The sequence below is a fragment of the Hippoglossus stenolepis genome, chromosome 6 (genome assembly GCF_022539355.2).
Source record: "Hippoglossus stenolepis isolate QCI-W04-F060 chromosome 6, HSTE1.2, whole genome shotgun sequence".
Lineage (NCBI taxonomy): Eukaryota > Metazoa > Chordata > Actinopteri > Pleuronectiformes > Pleuronectidae > Hippoglossus > Hippoglossus stenolepis.
In genome coordinates, this window is record NC_061488.1 from 25,721,879 (window position 1) to 25,735,915 (window position 14,037).

The following is a 14,037-nucleotide window of genomic DNA, read 5'->3' on the forward strand; positions in this document are numbered from 1 at the left end:
CGTCGGATGAGTATTCCAGAAGGACTGCCGCTGAGTTGCTGACATTGGCCAATCAGTTTGTTCTACCTCAACCACAGATGAGAAGAAACACAAAAGCAGAGCAGTGGGCCAAGCCTGTGGTACATAGTGCTACTCTGGGAAAAAAGCAACCCTGCGCCTGGAAAGAAACATTATGTCATCCATCCCACGTGATGCTGTGTTGTGCTGCGCTGCCATGGCGATGGTGAAGATGATGAGGAGGATAATAATAGTGAGGTGGCAGGAGCCTTAACCATTTAAGTTAAAGAGAAGCAAACAACAACAGTTCATTTGTCCATGGAAAGTTGAGAACGTACATAAACCCATTCAGATAGACTGTAGCCAGTTAGAAAACTGACCTTTATGAAATACATAAAAGAAATTACTTACTGAAAACTTTGTTGTTCTCCCACTCATTCCAGTTGCTTATTTACTCACTTAATGCTCTTTGTCCCATTGGGACATAACAACCTTCCTCTCTGTTTCCTATCATTGACAACATGTTGACCTACCAGGTCCATCTCAGTGCAACCTCTGGGGTTTGTTCTGTTCCATCTGATCTGCACCTTGTGGTGTTATATGGATGAAACGTAGTCTTTAGGCTGTAATTGTTTGGATGTAGCACATGTAGCTGAGTTTGGTCACACAAATGTGAAGCGGATATTGAGGTTCTACTTTCCCCAAAGTTAAACTCCACGTAAAGCCACACTGTGATTCGCTTAGCCACAGGAAGAGAATGTTTTCTTACCCCGCACTCGTGTGGGCTCAATTGGAAATGAATGGAAGGCGAAGGTTCACCTCTGAAATATTAGCATATTTGTGACGGTACCCTTAGAGTTAAGAAAAACACAGCCTGGGTTTTTCAAATACTTTGTCTTCATGTCCTTTTCTTTCTTGCTTTAGGTGAATTTTTCCCTTTGTCCATCTGAAAAATTCACCTAAAGCTGACTAACACTTTTAATCTCAATAACAGTTAATTACAATTTTATTAACTTAATTTTTAACTCTATTTTAGGAGAGAAACCGTAAGGAAATTTATTCAGGATGAAACATTGAAAATTTCTGGTTTTCATGGTGTGCTTTTGACCACACATCCTCAGACCTTCTGCCGAGCCAATCTTGCTGCTGTAATAAAGAGGTTTGTCCCACAGGGTTTGGCAGGTCATTTATTTATACACTGTTAAAGTACTTCAACGAAAAGAAGAGATCACTTGGATACTTAATATATCGTCAAATAAAAATTTGATGGTGAGTCTAACGCAGCCTGAAACCACCATATTGGGAAGTGTAATTTCCACGAGGTGTCTCACAATTTTTGGTGATTTACCAAAACAGAATATTTCATTTGAAACCTGTGTCTATTTTATGTAGTGCCTGGTCCAGTGTGAAAATAGACAGGAGCAAAGTGTCTTGATTTGTTGTCCCGGCTGCTAAATACTGGAAGCCAGAGCTTCCTTGAACACAGCAGCAGGGAGGAGTTTTCAAAATAGTTTTGCACTTGCAGCTGCACTGCCATGCAATGATCACGTCGGTTTGCAAAAAACATTATGAAATGCAGTGTTTGCTGCAATGAGGGGAGGCCCAGCATCCAGTGGGACCTTCATATTCACAGTGAGCAGTAGATAGTGTCCATTGTGCCCCAGACACTGCAGCTCTCAAGAAAAACACTTTGAGCTGTAATAGAGGTTATCATCACATACAAGGGAAGAATTAAAAAAGCGCCAGCAGAGTGAATGGCAACAAATAAAAAGAACACAAGTAAGTGAAGAGCAGAGACAATCTCATGAGGGAAAAAAGGAGAGCAAGAGGACAATCGCTGCATGCTGGCAACATTATGAATCATTGAAAACGCGGCTTGGCATACAATACATACTGTCTAGCAGCTTTGGCCTTGGTAGGATGAGAAGCCTGAAGGAAGCACAAGCTTTGCATCTCACTTGTATCCATTACCACTTCACGTATACACACAGACAGTGATACAGTATGCCAGTATAGTACTGTAGGCCCACATCCAGCCTGTAGCTGTCAGAGCTCAGTGCTGGCAGAGAGGACGGCTGCGTGCTAGACTGATAGGCCCCGTGAAGGCTCTGGTCCCCCTCAGGAAAGGTTAGTTATCTGCCAGCTAGATGGGACAAAGCCCAGTCCCGTGGCTCCTGCACTGGAACCATCACTGACCACTCACTGTATGCCACTGCTTGGTGGCTCACTACTCAATGCACTGCATGTAATATACTGTGCAGACGCTGGATTTGAATCCGGATATGATTAACCTAGATTAGCATAAAGACTAGAAGCAGGGGAAAGCAGCTATTTCAAAAGCATGTCTACCAACACCACCAAGGTTCACTGTTCAGTTTTTTCTTTAAAAAACACAAATTTAAAGAGTTATGTGCTTTCTTGATAAATAACAGTTAATCTCCTTGCCAAACACTTCTGTGCAGCATCTCCTGTTGTATTAGCAGAGAGCTACAGTCAGTTTGCACAGGTAGTGGTCTCTGTGTCTGACATGATAGCTGCTTTTTGACATGCACTAAACTCTGGAGATCCTCCAGATATTCTCTCAAGGGGCTATGTGTGAACTCAAATGTACAGGGGAGAGCCTCCGGAGTTTCTGTGGACTTTCTCCGGCCAGTCCCTGGGAAAAAAGTCTGCAGAATGTTCCAAGGAGCCAATGTGAGAACACAGCAGGAGAGCCTCCGCAGGATTCACTGCGAGCGAGTGGGTGTGTTCATGACGTTTCTAACACACGACAGATGCAAAACTGAAAAACACAAAAAGATGACAAATATCTCAATCGTGATCTCTGAAGCAGAATAAATATGTTCTGATGTAACTCTGCCTGCTGCACCACCCCTCACCTGAATCATATGGAGAATTTGTTTCTGTTGCAAATGCGTCTGTGCAGAATATCTCCTGCTGTGTTTTGCATGTAAGCAAACTGCAGTCTGGACCCAATTCTCATCAGTTCCTTTGCAGGACTTGCCTGAAAACAGCTTGAATGTAACCTACAGGAATGAGGCTGCAACAAGTAACCAGATAAGCGATCAGTAATTGACTATTAAATCAATTGGCAACTATTCTGATCATCGATTAATTGCTTTGAGTCTTTTCTTTTATGTAAATAAAAAAAATTAAAAAATCTAAATTCTCTTTAGATTTTTTCAGCTTCTTTAGGGTGAATATTTTCTATTTTCTTTGCTTATCTAATGACAGTAAATAATATATTTGGTTTGTTAACTAAACAAGATTTGAAGAGGCCATCTCTGGGTTTGGGAAAGAAGGATCTATTTTTTTTTTTTACAATTTTCTGACATTTTATGGTCCAAACAACTAATGGATTAATCATGAAAGTAATCAACAGATTAATCGATAATGAAAATGATCGTTGATTGCAAACCCTACACAGAAGATGTTTTTGTCGCTTTCTGCCAGCATAGCTAGCTGGAACTGAATCTATTAGAAGTTTGTACTTATTTAAACATAAATTCTCATTCATGCACTTGCAGAACTCCACTCCTTCTAGTCATTACTCTCTGAATCACACCAAAAGAATCTAAAGTGAAAATCAGTGGAGAACATTCATGACGACTGACTGGAACACGCTGTTACTCACTTCATCATACCATCCTAAAACCTTCAGAAATAATGAACTTTCTCTCCCCTGTCGCCATGTGCTGCTCGTGTCGGGAACTGTTGGGTGTCCGCAATGTTGTCAGGTCTCAGCCTTGCTATGTGAAGGTACTTGAGATAATGTATGTTGTAATTTGACACAATGCAAATACAATTTAAGTGAATTGATGATATTGTGAGAAGACAGAAAAGCCTCACATTAAGTCATAATAATGATACTATTAAACTCTTTATTAAACAAGTAGAACTTTTCAAAAAAAGAGACAATAGGTCAAATAAAGCAATGACACAAGAAATGTCTAGTTAAAAGTCATATAAAAATAAATAATAATATTATTTCATAATAATAATAATAATAATTATTATAATGTTGAGTAAAACAAACAAAAGTCTAGCTGAAAGCCTTTTTTTGTGTTGTTTTTAAAGAGTTTTAGAAGAGGATACTGAGATGGCCTGTCTGATGGACAGAGGGAGGTTGTTGTGGAGCCCTAACAGAGAATGCCCTTCCTCCCTCTGTCTCTAGTCTTGCCAGGGTATCAGATGATGACGAGCAGGGGTATGAGGGGTGAGACGGTCTGCTCAGTAACAGGATTCAAGGCCATTCAGTGATTTAAAAACAAGTAATAACATTTTGAAGTCACTTCTGAACACACTTTTTTGACGTCTAATAATTGGTGAACAGAGAGTACCAGTAATGTAGATGCTGGAGACAAAGCCATGGTATAGTAATACATGCAAACGAATTATTTCTTGAATTTATGTTATTATTTAAAACTCTTTGACAGACACACTATAAACAGTAAAACCTATAGGCTCAATTATTGATGTAATTTCAATTGCCCATGCCTGAGCCCCACCCTTCTCAAACCACCAGGTACTGGTAAATGCCGAGGGGGTCATATGCTTCCGAGTGCTCCTGCTCTGTATTGTTGGTATAAGTTGGTAAAACTCAATATACCCAGTGATCAAACATGGAAGCCCCCTTTAGGGTGAATAATATCCACTCACACTTTACTGACCCTTTTCCAGGATTTGAGCCATTGAACTCTATGGTCTCAAATCATAATATACATTATCTCATTATACATTATATACAAGGCACTTTACATAGAAGGTCAAGACCTTAAAATTTATAGGGGAAACCCAACAGTTCCCACAATGAGCAGCACCTATGCGACAGTGGAGAGAAAAAACTCCCTCATTAACTGGAAGACACCTCTAGAACCAGACTCCATGTGGGCGGCCATCTGCCTCGACCGGTTGGGATCGGGAGGAGAGGAGAGATGGGTGGAAAAGAGGGGAGAGAAGAGACAGAACGATAGGGGGAGGGGAAGGAGAGGGGGAGAGAGAGGAGAGAAAGACCAGGAACACTTGCACACCATCGAGGTATCAGCTCTGACTAGTTATAATGAAAACAATAACAGTGTAAAGATTCTATTGATTATTAATGATAGCAGCAACAATTCATATACCAAATTATTAATAATACGTATTATTGTTAATAATCATAATAATAGTTGTTATCGTGCAGCTCTGGAGTCGGAGATACCTGCAAAGAGAGATAGAAAGAGAGAGAGAGACTATGGGACGAAAAAGACCTTTAGAAAGGATTCAAATAATAGATAAAACTAGATATATCATTGGTTCCTATTTGAATTGAACCCCTGGACTCTGCTGACCTGCACTGAAACATTCTTCCAGATCCTTTACGCACCCCTTCCATCATGCTGCAGTTACAGCCGTGTGTGGCTAGGGGACGCCACAGGAACAGCAAAGTGCATCAACGCTGCTTAAGTTGAACTTGCTGTGGACACACGACCCCCTGATGTGGAAGCACCCGGTTGATGATAACTTCACGTTACCTCTTCACTCCCTGAAGTAAGATGTCACAGTATTTCCCCTGAACGTATAACAACATTAGCAGACATTTCAGAATCAATAGACTGTTACACCCCAAAACTCACTCATTCTTGTATAGATACCACAGTGGTAACTGGCAGTAGGAAGCTTTTCATTCCTTTGAACAAACTATGCAAACATCAACATATTCTACAAAAAGGCCTTTTGCAGAGTTTACAATGTCTATGGCTTTAAGTAAAATCAATACAATGAATAGATGAATCCAAATATCTCGATTTATTTATTTCTGACCGTGGTGGTGATTTTACTGCCTACAAACGCTTTCTTAAGTCTGATCTGTGAAAAATAAAACGTCTCTCATCATTTCATTAGCAGGATTGTCTCTCAAGGTCACCAACACATGAAGCTTGTTTATTCGCTGCTACTTGCCAAACCGTTTTGACACATCCAAGCAGAAGAGAAAATAAATAAACCACAGTCAGTGCAAGTTTCCCCTTCCAAAGCTAAATTTGTCTTGTCTCGCAAAACACCACCCATCGCTCTCTCTCTCTCTCTCTCTCACTCTCACACACACACACACACACACACACACACACACACACACACACACACACACAGTTAAGGTTAAACCCACGTAAACCCATTTACCACATGTATGTATGTATCATCTTAAGGCAGTTAGAAGTGTTAGTAAATCCTTACAATATTCTAGAGAAACCCAACCGTAACCTGACAGTTCCCACAACAAGCAAACACTAAGTTGACTGTGGAGACACAAAAAACTTTAACATTAACAACATTAACCAGAACCACACTCAATGGGGGCGGACATCTGCCTCGACCGGTTGGAGTGAGAGGAGAAAAATGGGGGAGAGAATAGAGAGAGAGGGAGGGGGAGAAGAGAGAGAGGTGTAATTATGTTATTAATGACAGCAAAAGCAGTTATACAATAATAGTAATAATAGTCTTTGTTAAGTAGTAAATACATATGCATAGATATATATATTCTTCTTCTCCTTCTTCTGCAGGCTTGTTCCTGGAGGAGCTCAGCCTGCTGCCTGCAGAGTCACTCACATTCCTGGCTGGTATTCAATGACTGAGCCAGACACACAAACACACAGGGAGGGAGAGGGAGAGAGAGAGAGAGAGACATAGGCAGGGTGTGGAGAGAGAGAGAGAGAGAGAGAGGGAGGCAGAGAGAGAGAGAGCGACATAGACAGGCTGAGAGCGGGAGAGAGAGAGAGAGAGAGCGACACAGACAGGCAGAGAGAGAGAGGCTGGCTCTCAGACCTCTCATCTCAAACAGTCACAGTGAACTGCGGGGCAGACGGAGCGGGTTTCTGCTCCTCGACAGCGGACACAGCCTCAAATCAGGATTTTTCTTATCGCGCCGTATCGACCCACAGCCGCCGCTGGTGTCTCGTCTCCGGCCGCCTCGTCCTGGACCTCGACACTCGGAACTTTTTCTCTTCTCTGGAGTTTGGAGAGCCGTGTTCGTCGGATATGGACAGTCGGCGAGTCGCTGCAGGGAGCGACCGGCCGGTGTTCACTCAGTAGCCGCAGGAATAAAACAGCCAACTCGCCGTGTGGGACTTTTTTTTACTGGATGTTTGATGAAGTGCTTCGACATTTTGGTCAATTCTGGGACTCTGTGGATTTACCAGGCTCAGGAACGGATTGAAACTCGTGATTCCCGGTCGACGACGAGAAGTACTTGCGCTTCTAAAGTTGCAGGAAAAACATGGAGACAGTAAGTCGGCAGAGCTTCCAGCCTCATCCGGGACTGCAACAAACTCTCAAGCAGTTTCACCTCAGCTCTATGAGCTCTCTGGGCGGACCGGCGGCTTTCTCTGCCCGGTGGCAACATGAGCTCCTCTTCAAGAAGGACTGTAAGGAGTCCGAGCCGGTTCTGCAGCATCTGCCGCCGCCGGTGATGCCGGGCCCGCTGTTCATCCCGTCGGACCGCTCCACAGAGAGGTGCGAGACGGTGCTGGAAGCCGAGACCATCTCGTGCTTCGTGGTCGGCGGAGAGAAGCGCCTGTGCCTGCCGCAGATCCTCAACACGGTGCTGCGGGACTTCAGCCTACAACAGATCAACTCGGTGTGCGACGAGCTGCACATCTACTGCTCCCGGTGCACGGCGGACCAGCTGGAGATCCTCAAAGTCATGGGGATCCTGCCCTTCTCGGCGCCGTCCTGCGGCCTCATCACCAAGACGGACTCCGAGCGGCTCTGCAACGCCCTGATCTACGGAGGCGCCTACCCGCCGCGCTGCAAGAAGGAGCTGAGCGGCGGCGCGCTGGAGCTGGAGCTCACCGAGAGGAGCTTCAAAGTCTACCACGAGTGCTTCGGCAAGTGCAAGGGCTTGTTCGTGCCGGAGCTGTACACCAGCCCCAACGCAGCGTGCATCCAGTGCATGGACTGCAGACTCATGTACCCGACCCATAAGTTCGTGGTGCACAGTCACAAGGCGCAGGAGAACAGGACTTGCCACTGGGGCTTCGACTCGGCAAACTGGAGAGCGTACATCCTCCTGGGCCAGGATTACACGGGGAAAGAGGAGAAGGCCCGTCTGGAGCAGCTCCTGGACGAGATCAAGGAGAAATTTGACTTCGCCAACAAGTACAAGAGGAAAGCATCGTCCAGGGTGAGTTGCTGCCCCTCACTATGGGAGCTGTTTCCTTCCTGTGCAGCTCATCTACTTTTTGGTTTGGTTGTATTTCCTCCCCTGTTGTCAAGACCCAGTTTATGCATTTTAGTTTATGTTTCCTCTTTGCTATTCTTGCATTGGGACAGAAGCTATATGCATACATATATTTCTCCCTTTTAACAGCACAGAGCTTTCTTCATATTGCCTTTAAAATACAGTTTTATCCAAGCCTTCAAATGCACTACATTAGTGAATCCATGTAGTGTGGCCCCCCTAGATGCAAACTTATGGCCCTTAAAATTGAATTTGCCAAAACTTCCCTGCATGCCACAAGAAATGTTCGCATCTAGAGGGTGTGCTGAAGATCTGGATTTCCTCGTTCAGCCTGTGGTCCTGGGAATCCTAGTTGTTTTTGGGAGGCTTCCCTGTGGGCCCCACAACAGAATGAATAATACAAATATGTTACCTACATATTTCGAAAATGTATCTGTGACTCGTCGCATGGATGTCTCGTACTGTGTGTCATGCGTGTCTATCTGGGGGTCATTGACCCCTTCCTGTAGAGAGACCACTTAGTATTTGGTCATCATTGCCATATTGTTACTAATTAGGGCTCATCCAGCAGTGACAACAAAACGCCTCTGGTGGCAATAAAACCATTATTTGCCTGTGAAACACCTCTCAGGCTTTTATTGGCCTGTACTGTAAATACAGTCTCATTTACCAACAAATGGCTCAATGGGAAACAGTAAACAGCATCCAGGAGAAGTGTGTAGCTCAAACATCAGCTCTGATGTCAACGAGGAAACACTTTTCCTTCCTTGCTTCAGATTAAAAGAGTTTTCAGTTTTTCCATTCTCTCTTTCTCTCTCTCTCTCTCTGACTCACACACAGACGCTCATGCTCTCTCTCGCTCCCTCTCTTCTTGGGACTGAGGCTATATCTTGCTCAGTCTACGTTTCTGGCTGTTCTATCAGTCTGTGTGTTCCCAAGGGAAGGGATACACCTGGTCAGCAGTGTGATTATTGTTATCAATCCGAAAAATTGCCAATTGTGTGTGTGTGTGTGTATGTTGGGAGCCTTTTGTGCCATAGTACCGAAGTGTGTGTAACAATTGTTTGGCTTTTGATTGGTTTGAAGTGCTGCCACCAGTGTCAAAGGCCTTTCATATTTCTTTCCTGGTTGTAACAACATTTTCTGATTCTTTTTTCCTAAATGTTTGAATAATCAGAATCCAAGCGTCCACACTGACTCTGGCTACACACATTTTAATCTGATTCTCAGTGCTTCCCTCGGCTCTGCCTTTTGGGCTAAGTGTCTGTAAAGGTGTATGAAGAGATTATAATCTGTTCTTCAGTGTGCAGACAGGAGTTTGCAGAGAGGGTAGTTGGGTGGTAGACTGATAAAAAGAATCCCACCCCCCACCCCACCTCTCGGAAAAAAAGGCTAGTGTGGCCATTTGCATGAACTGTTACACATGAATGGAGTTGATGAAGCAGGGTTTAGAAGTATTGTGGTGGAAACATAATATGATCCCAACAAAGGGGAGCATTCAGCAAACATCGGGATCCCCCCACCCCCCCCAAAACATCCACCTAACTCAGGCCAGCCACCCACCTCTGACATACACGCACTCACACTGATCCTGCCCCTCTTAACTCCATCTTTACTCCAACCTGACTGAAACCAGAGTGGACTTATGGGGGAAGCAGACTTGTTGATGAGGCACAGAAAGTAACTGCAAAAGTGTTTACAAGAAGCCCCCCCAACCCCCCAGGTCCCCGCTGAGGCTTCTTTCAGGGGAATCTGCCAAAGAGAAGTGAATTCAGAGAGAGACCCTTGAAGTCCCGAAGAGTGCCAAAGTCCTGCCATGCATGGTGAATACCCACTCTTGGCACACACTTTCATTCAGACTTGAGTGGGCACACCTCAAGGACCCCCACTTTCAGGGGCCTCCTCTATTTTTGTAAGTGCCGATGGGGCACTCAAGTGTTAAGCCCAAGGCTCATTTTGAGCCTCTACCCTGCTTTTTAATTCGACTCCTCCTTTTCTTTCCTCAACTACCATGTTTCAAGAAACGCTAATGAAGGAATACATGCTGGGTAGGAGTGGAGGAAAAATGCTTAACTTACACCAACAGAGCTCCCCGTTGTCAGCACATTTCAGCACAGCCCAGGCACGGTTCATGGAGGATGTGAGGCAAAGTGCTAGACTGCGTTGCGCTGCCTTCTACCTTTTAGCACACAAGAAAATGCCATCATCGGTGTGCTGTCAGCCCAGGAACTGGGCGGCTCTGTGAATATTAATAAGGTTGTAACAAACGTGTTAGCAGCAGTCTCGCATGCAGACAGACACAGGAAGTGATATTGCCGCACTTCCCTCCTCGCAGACGCTCTTCTGAGAGCCTCCCCCCGAGACGCACACAGACACATATCTGACTCACGGACCGTTTGAGTAAAAACAGCTTTTCACTTTTTGCTGCCTGCCTGTATTTGCAGAAGAAGCATGAGCTCATTCTCTGTTCTTATCTGAGAGGATGTGAGCCGGAGCACTATTGAATTGTTTAAATAAATTTATAAGCTGAGTGTGGAACACTTCTCCGGATTGCTTGTGCCAGCCCCCGGCCGCAAGTCTTTTGGTTTCTGGCTGGTACACATGTGGGTGGCACACATAATCAGTGGCTTTCCGCATCAGGATGTTTAGATAAGGATTGTGGCTGCAGATTTAGTATGTTGCTAACTTTATAATTTGCCCTCAAGATGATGTGATTTCTACAGAATCCGTCTGTGTAAGGCAGATATGAGAAAGAGAATTGTCTTTAAGCCAACTCAAGCTTTTCTGTTCAAAAACCAGCAAGTTTACGTCAAACTTTAATTTAGTTAGTTCCTTCCTAAGTGGCGATAGTCCCGAACGGTCTCTTATGTTTTCACCAATTACATCAGTTTTTAGAAATAATGCAGTTTTCTTTGTTGATGTCATTGGATCACACACAAGATGTTTTTTTTGCTTTCTTTCGATCTTGGCTTATATTACAAACATGCCACATCTGTAGCTATGTCAAGATGTTTAACACAACTGTTACCGTCCCCATCCATGATTATTCCTACAGTCACCAGTGAGTCCATTGCTTACAGCTGAAAAGGAAGTGCAGATTTCCTCTTATCCAGTGAGTAATTTTCATTCTGCGGTGGTGGAAAGTGATTTGTTTAGAGATTCATGTGTATAAAGAATTCATTGAGAACAACAAAGCACCCATTTTGTGTTTGTGCACAAGATATTCTATGTTACAGTGTTGACTGCCAGCACATTCCTGTACATTGTTATCCTATGGCTCTCTGTAGGAGAAGCTGACTAATGGTATAGCAAGGAATTGTCATTTATGTTTTTTTAATATTATAAAGCATCGCACTCAAATATTTGGCTGTGCATGTGCTCAACTTCCCTCCGTTAGTTTTATAACCACCCCCACCCCAAGACGCCCTCACGGCTGCTCAGGATATCTGGCCTCCAGCAGAAGGGGCCGCTTGTTTCAAGAGGGAGGTGGGGCAGTTGTGGTGGTGGGGGCTCAGAGGAAGTAAACTCCCCAAGGGGATATAGGCCCATGTCCTGCTTCATATGCAAGGCACAGTGTTGGCTAAGCCTGCTGACAGCCAGCCATGTCCACACTGTGGACAGGACAGCAGCTGGTGGCTGTGCATTGCAATGGCAGGCAAGGGAATATTTTTATTTCTCTTTCCTGGGTGTTTGACGAAATGGTACAGTTGCCAAAGTCTGCTGCACAGTTTTAGTTTGTCCAATTGCATGAGTGGTGGAAAAGGGTTTTTAATAGCTTTCAATCTGTTTCTCTGTTTGGATGTTTCTGTCTTTGTCAGTCAACTAGTAGAATTTTGAACACCTTTAGAATGTATTCAGTGACCACTTTTGATGGATCTCACTTTCTAGGGATCAGATCTAAAATGTGTCCTCAATGCATCTTGGGTGCGTTCCTCTTGTGATTGAATAACCTGAAACGTGTGTTTACACCATGTCTGAACAGGGCCTTAGAATTTATACCCTGTGCTTTGAAAAAAGGAAGAAGCCAACAATTTAATCATGCCTGTATAATGAGTTATTTTGCCTTGCCCAGCCGCCAGTCTGGGTTTCTAATGGAGGAGATTCAGTCCATGCTGCAAGGCATGGCTGAGGGCCAGGGAGATCAATGACGTATTGACATTCAAGTGTCTTTAAGTCAAGTGTGATTGATAACTCCATCACTTCTCGAGCTGAGTTAAACCAAAGTGACAGACCCGACACAGACAGTTCCCTCTCTGTGGACTTCACTGGCTCGTTTGCTCTGAAATAAAACAATGTTATTTTACCTTGAATGCATTTTTGCTGTCAAGGCATAGGTTGCATTCTAATTTCTCTGTGATTACTCTTAACCTGAATAATATACAAATGCAAGTTTAAATTAAAACAAGCAGTGTACAGATCAGAGTTTAGTTGAATTGTTTAGGTAATTACCACATATGCTGTCCCTTTTTTAGATTTCTTTCATTTTTCTTAATCCATGCAGAAAACCATCTGCAAAAACCACATTTATTTAGCTCTTTTCTCCCCCTCAGGAAAAACAATTCAGCAAAGAGCGACTGTGGCTCTGCGGTTCCTCGATGGAAAACTTTGAGGAACAATCGTGTTGTGAGATGAGATGAAAAGTCTGTGCAATGGTTTTGATGTGCCTTTAAACATCTGTCTCAGCCTGTGTTTCCAGCACGCTCATAGACAGGAAAGCACTATAACAAACCGGAGAGAGTGGCAGAGCATCACAGGTTATATTGTGTGTTGTGTTGTCTGGAAAATCTTTTCAAAAGGCTGCTACTGAAGTAGCAGTGGAAAATGAATTAAGTGCAGTGATTCTTTTCATACAGCATGTCTCCTTGCCATAAGCTGTTTATTTCAAAGCCTTTAAAACTCTGCGAACAAAGGGGGATTTTCCCAGTGACTATCAATCGATGCACAATGGATGAAAGCATTTAGAAAGTATATTTGTTGTGAAACTATGACTTTACTGTCACTTGTCTGGCGAAGCCATCAGCACCATGTCCCTGTGTTAATTTAACCATTCTGAATTTCTGTAGGATGATGCTTGATTTAATGAACCATGCAAGGGGCCGTCATTGGTTTGTTTAGGAGCTAAATTTGATCTAACTTTGGCCGTTTTTGTTCCGTTTCTTTTCCAAAAACATCGTATTTTTTAAGATAAGGAGCTGAAAATAGTATCATTACCAAAATTTGGGAATCAAACTGGCAGAACATTTTCAAACATTTCTCAACCTTTTGTTTTTGAGGCATTACACATATTTCATGCTGAATTTCAAGGGTTAAATGCAGCTTCTCTGAGAGGACAACTTTTTAACACACGTGTCTTTCAGTGGGAGAGAATGATGGAGGTGAGGAAGAAGGGAGATGTTTCAGCCCTCATTGCCAGTTATTTTCTGCCCCACACCCCCTCTAACCTGCTCCCATCCCCCAGCAGTTTTCATTTGACAAATTGACGGAGCGACTGGCCATGTGATTCTTGAATAGCCCATAGAATAGGAGGTGTATCAATATACCTTGCTGGGACTGTCCTGCTGTAGTCATATGTTGTGTGGAGGAAGACACAAGGGGTAGGAAAAGGAAAAGGAGGCGCTTTTGGATCAGGGGGACACATCCCACCTACCCAACCAGCCATTCAAAGAAGACGGGAGGGAAGACATGGTTCTCAAGAAGACGATAACGTTGCTTGTGTTGTAGTCAACCATGCATACAAGTTGTCTGGGAAAGTAGTGCATGCAAAGCTAAGAGCAAATGTGTTTGAGGAGCCAGGAGCATGCGTGGAAATAAAGTATTTCCTCCCT

The 14,037-nt window shown here is 43.7% G+C and overlaps 1 protein-coding gene across 1 annotated transcript in view; it reads left to right on the forward strand.

Moving 5' to 3' along the window:
* Positions 1-6,774: 6,774 nt before the first annotated feature.
* Positions 6,775-14,037, forward strand: part of skia (v-ski avian sarcoma viral oncogene homolog a) — a 73,405-nt gene continuing 66,142 nt past the window's right edge. Inside the window, exon 1 of the mRNA XM_035160389.2 lies at positions 6,775-8,155. Within this exon, the coding sequence (XP_035016280.1) occupies positions 7,250-8,155 (906 nt within the window). The 5' untranslated portion in view covers positions 6,775-7,249. The remainder of the gene's footprint in view (positions 8,156-14,037) is intronic.